Raw genomic sequence first — 5273 nt, 5'->3', positions numbered from 1 at the left:
GAAAGGTTTGAAGGAAGGATGGAGGGTGGGACAGAGAGAGATGGAGGGAAGGAGGGAGAGTCCCCCGCTGTGCCCACACAGCCCAGCCCCACTCTACCACCCAGTGCCCCGGTGCTGCTCCCCACAGCCTGCATTCCCTTTATCAATGGATTACAAAGCACTGAATCACTTCTGTCTCCTGTATCCTCCCATGCAGAGGAGGTTGGAACAAACTCTGTCACAGCAGCAAGTGCACAGACAGGAGCTTTCTTGGCCAAACCCAGGCAGGGACCCCAGCAGCGACGAGCCAGGGAGGTGCTCATCAGTGTCACCGGTACTCCAGTGCTGATCCTCTGGGTCCTCACAGCAGCAGGGACTGATGTTGGGCAAGGTCCCTCTCCTCTGTGCGCTTCTCGCTGTTTCCATGCTATATCTTGGGCTTTGTAAGGATTTCAGAGGAAGAAATGTTTTGCACTCTCTGTAGGAGCTGTACATCTGTGCTCTGATGTAGTTACACGTGGGGGAATGAAAGCTTTTCCAAGAAGGGCAGCAGATGCACAGGCCTCACTGGATATGGCAAATCACCGTCCGCAACATGGGGCAAAACCTCCCTTAACACCCCCCCTCTATTTCTGTTCAGTCCTCTTGGCCAAGGTCTGAGTTCGGAGGCAGGAATGAGGGGCAGTGCAGGCTCACAGCGTCTCTGGCACAGCTCTTTTCTTTTCTCCTTTATCTCCCCCGGGGATGGGAAGGGGGTTTCTAGTGGGATATCTCTAGCTGCTTTCATGGGATACATTTAGCCTTAAATAGAGCAAAGCACACTGTCCATAACCCAACACAAGACCGTGAAATCATCCGGCCTGTGCCATGACACTGAGCACTCAGAGAATTATAAAACTCAAATAATGTTTCAAAAATCCCACAGACTAAACTGAAAAATGTATCTGTACATCTCACCTCTTGTCGTTCCCCTTTGGCTCTTCACGGCCAAGCTTCGCTCTCTTGCACACTGGTGTAAATCAAGAGTGTTCCAGGGGTGGGTTGGATTCCACAGACACCAGACTAAACCCAGACCTCCATTCGAACGCGGGTAATATTTGCCAGCAGAACAGTCTGTGTAGCTTTATCCTGGACACAATGCATGTTTTCTATTTCTTTGGTACAGAAACCTGCCCAGCTAAGGGCTTCTTCTACCTCTGTTTCCATAACCCAGCACCAGAACAACTTTTTTATTTTTTTTTATTTGGTGAATATGAGCCATTTCCTTTCCGTCAAAGTGCTTACAGGCAATTTCACCACACTGGTTCAAGGTATGTGTTGCCTTTTATCCCGTAGGTATCATTCTGGTTTTATTACGCATTAAGTTGAGTCCAGACTTTTGCTTGTTTGGGTACAAGAAAAAGCACTCCAGTTAATTCCCAGCATTATAATATGCTACTGGGAACTTGAGTAAGGAGTCTACGTGCTCCCAAGAAAATTAACCCAGGCTTTCCACTCGAGACTTCATTGGTTTTAAATCAAGATCACAAAACCAACTATAGGCAGGTTTAATGACAACTGAAAGAAAAAAATTGCACTGATGAGCCCAAGAGGCCCCAGGGTACATTAACCACAAGACTGATTTTTTTTTTCCTCCGACCTTCAGCAATGCAAACTCCCAAGGAAAACCTTCGCAGTGCCTAAACAAGGTTGCTTTCATTCTTACCCGTGGCATAAACAATTACCCAGGTTTCTTCCAAGCCAGAAAAAACCCAAATCTTTAATGGAAATTGCCATAGCTGGAGGGGTGTAGATCTACCCCAGCCATCCAAAGCTGTGGGGAACCTCAAGGACAGGTTACTGTGCTTCGCCAAAGGGAAACAAACCCAGTTGCAATGATGCTGCTAAAGAGCTTTGCGCTGGATCACGTGAAAGAAGGGGATATTTCCATCTTAGAGTCAGCCATGTTTCAGCACAGCAAAATACAGGGATTCTGGCTCAGCAATTCATTTAGGAATGGGAACAGTTGTTCCCTGTCAGTTCAAGGCAAGCTGTGACCATGAGGTCCTGTTCACTCCAACACACCAGTGGCTCCTTGGAAACTGCATTTCTGGGCTCAGCGACCATCAGAGCTATGAGCTATAAAAAAATAAGGGACAAGAAATCCCGTTTTGTTTGCTTGTTTGTTTGTTTGGTTGGTTGGTTTTTTCCCATGATCGCTCTACCTGCTCAGACAGGCGCAGGAGCAGTGGGCACCATCTGCAGAGGTCTGAAGAGGTGAGCATCCTCTCTCCTGCAAACCCATCTCCAATGCTGAGGCAGGGTTTGTCCCATCGGACCCACCCCATGAGCTGCCAGAAATGAGTCAGATGCTTGAAATTGGCTTTTTTTTCTGGGTGAGAAAGTTTGATCTGGGGAATTTTCACAGGTGAAGTGATACACTACTGCTTTTCTGTGGGAATGAGCTGCTGTGTAACCAGTCAACCAAATGCTTTCACGTCCATTTTCCCAGCAAGAAACAAGGGAGGCGATAGACGAATCGAAAGAGAGAACAGGAAAAGAATAAAATAAACTCAGTTTCCTTAACCCACCACCGCTCCATGGTGTGGGCAACAAGGCAACAATGTCATAATTAATTCCCTTGGAACACCCCCACAGAAAGGAGCCCGCCCAGTGAGCCCACGTCTCCCACAAGTAACCCCCAAACCCATGAAGTCACTGATGCAAGGCCAGGCTGAGGGCTGGATGGGTTTTTTAACCCAAAAATTCATTTACAAAGGAGCCTGCATGGAAACAAACCCATGGGTTTTTTTGAGTAATTCGGTTAGGAACAGATTTTCCTTCTCGGTTCAACCATATCATCCCGTTAAATCTAGGTAAATGACTCCTGATGATGGTGATATAGGAGAATGGAGCCAGAACCTGTAAAACCTCGTATTTTAAGCACAAGATCTCAAAGTGTGGACCCAACATACTACAATTCCTTCCTCCGCGCCTTTTCTGTTGCTGCTTCCTAATGGAGATATTACATTCCCTCTCTTTATCGGGAACTGCATGGAGAGACATTTTGTCCTTGTGACAGACACAGCCTGTCTAAAGGCTGCTGGACTTTTTTTTTTTCTTTTTTTTTTTTTTCCTTCTTCTCCTCCATTTCTTTTTTTGGCAATTTCTCTTTTGGCTGATGAAACTCTCCCTGAGGCAGGACAGTTTTGCTTTCCCAGGCAGCGGGCTTGCCAGGCGTGCTCTCCCAGCCTCTCGCTGCTCTAATTATTAGCACGAGGACAAACAGATGAGAAGCCACGAATGGGGTTGGCTCCACCTGAAAAAAAAAATTAATATATCATCTTTGAAAATGCCAGGCCAATGTGTGAAAGCACGGCACAATGGGCAGCAATGGAAGTGCCCAACTGGCCAAACACCGGCAGATGCACAGCACTGCTGACCCCAGGGTGATGTCCAAGCTCTTTCCACATAAGCACTGATCTACTGGAGCGGGACAGAAGTGGGGATCAAAGGCATTCCCAGCATCAGCAAATCCTTCAGTAAGGAGGAATTAGTCAGGTGAAATTCCCAGGTGGTAGTGGGAAACAGGCAGTACCTTGTGCTGTTCAGGAGAATGAACCAACACGGGATGAAGAACCAGCACATCCCTTCTACTGCTTCTGTCCTCCCCAAACGCTTGCTAAACTGTCCTGCCTGCGGATCCAGGCTGTCTGTAGAGGGTCCCAATATATGCTGGAAATGGAGACCTGGTCCTGTGATTCCTGCTCAATCTGGAGAGAAAAAAAACAAGCAGATGAACGTGTAGCTGGGACCATAGCACTAAATATCCTACTGGGTCATCGCCATTTGCTCAGGTTTGTGGAGGCTGATGCTCTTGTGCTTTCCTTTCCTTTTTTTAGAGGAGTTGATGACTTTCAATGGGAAAGGGCAGAGCAGGACACAGAAATCAGAGATCATATGAGGTCATTTCATCTTGACAGGCTGTGGCCAATTTCTGAGCTCGGTCTTTATCCAAAGACCTAGAAATTGTGTCAGCCTCACCGTGATGTTTAACCCCCTATGGAAAACACTTGCTTCCACTGCTGTTGGCTTAACTAGAACCAAACTAGGTTTTAGTCGTAGTTAGCTCTAGCTCCAGCATGGCAAATGCACAAACTTAAACTGCTGCAGGCATCTTTCCTGGAGGAAAGCAGGCATCCCCTTGCCATGGCAAATGGTGCTGATGAAAAGACCAGCTGAAAAGTGTCCGTGGCTCGAGCACCTTGCTCTGAAAAGCAATGTAATAATAACGCAGGTACCTTTGTGATGACGGGTTTGATTGCTTTAAGGATCCTGCATTGTCAGAGCGAAGCTGTTGTGAATTAATTGCTTTTGGTGACGGGATCGAAGTCACAGTGAGTCTGGGGCTTTTCCAGCCATCACCATTTGAGCAACCCGCATCCGATTCATGGAGCTGGCAAGTGAGTTGTGAACAGATGCTCGGGAAAATTGGATCATTTACAAAGTGTTTACAAATACTTCCCGCTGGCTCCTTGCCAATTTTGACATCCTCCCCAATTTGAGAAAACATACGGGTACATCCCCAGCCATTGTCCTCCGGGTCCTTTTCAATGGGATTGGCGCTGGAGTTGCCAGGGGCTCTGCAGGAACTTGCGTCCTCCCCATCGCCCCATCCACAAGGACAAATGTCACCCATGCAGCCTGGCTGGAGGACCGGAGGTGGCCAGTGGCACTTCTGGGTGCAAGACACAGCCCCAACTGGGAGGCATTTTGAATTAATGATATGGTAAATGGCTTGTTTTAAATACAAAGCCCAACAGTAACTGAAGATATTTCTCCTTTACTGATACTCTTTGCTGCTACATACAGAAAATTCGGGTGTCTCGACCCAGGGGACCTACCCAAATGCCAGACAAGAAGGATTTGGATCATATTTCTAAGGTGAGATAAACAGTGGTGCAAATAACTCTGGGACCCCAAGCATAAAAACGACATGGACCTGCTCAAGCAGGTCCAGACGAAGGCCATGAAGAGGATCAGGAGGCTGGTGCGCCTCTCCTGTGAGGACAGGCCGAGAGAGATGGGATTGTTCAGCCTGGAGAAGAGAAGGCTCTGGGGAGACCTTATTGCGGCCTTCCAGTACCTAAAGGGGGCTACAGGAGAGCTGGGGAGGGACTTTTTATCAGGGAGTGTAGGGATAGGACAAGGGGTAATGGTTTTAGACTGAAAAGGGGGAGATTCAGATCAAATATTAGTAAGAGATTCTTTACTGTGAGGGTGGTGAGGCGCTGGAACAGGTTTCCCAGAGAAGC

The 5273-nt window shown here is 47.6% G+C and overlaps 1 protein-coding gene across 1 annotated transcript in view; it reads right to left on the bottom strand.

Annotated features, from left to right (window-relative positions):
- Positions 1–4657, bottom strand: part of RBM33 (RNA binding motif protein 33) — a 250480-nt gene extending 245823 nt beyond the window's left edge. Inside the window, exon 1 of the mRNA XM_009886788.1 lies at positions 4480–4657. Coding sequence (XP_009885090.1) covers positions 4480–4657 — 178 coding nt within the window. The remainder of the gene's footprint in view (positions 1–4479) is intronic.
- Positions 4658–5273: the final 616 nt, after the last annotated feature.

Source organism: Charadrius vociferus, unplaced genomic scaffold (assembly GCF_000708025.1).
Source record: "Charadrius vociferus isolate BGI_N301 unplaced genomic scaffold, ASM70802v2 scaffold255, whole genome shotgun sequence".
Lineage (NCBI taxonomy): Eukaryota > Metazoa > Chordata > Aves > Charadriiformes > Charadriidae > Charadrius > Charadrius vociferus.
The sequence above is the reverse complement of the archived record's forward strand: the minus strand, read 5'-3'. Positions and strand labels throughout refer to the sequence as shown.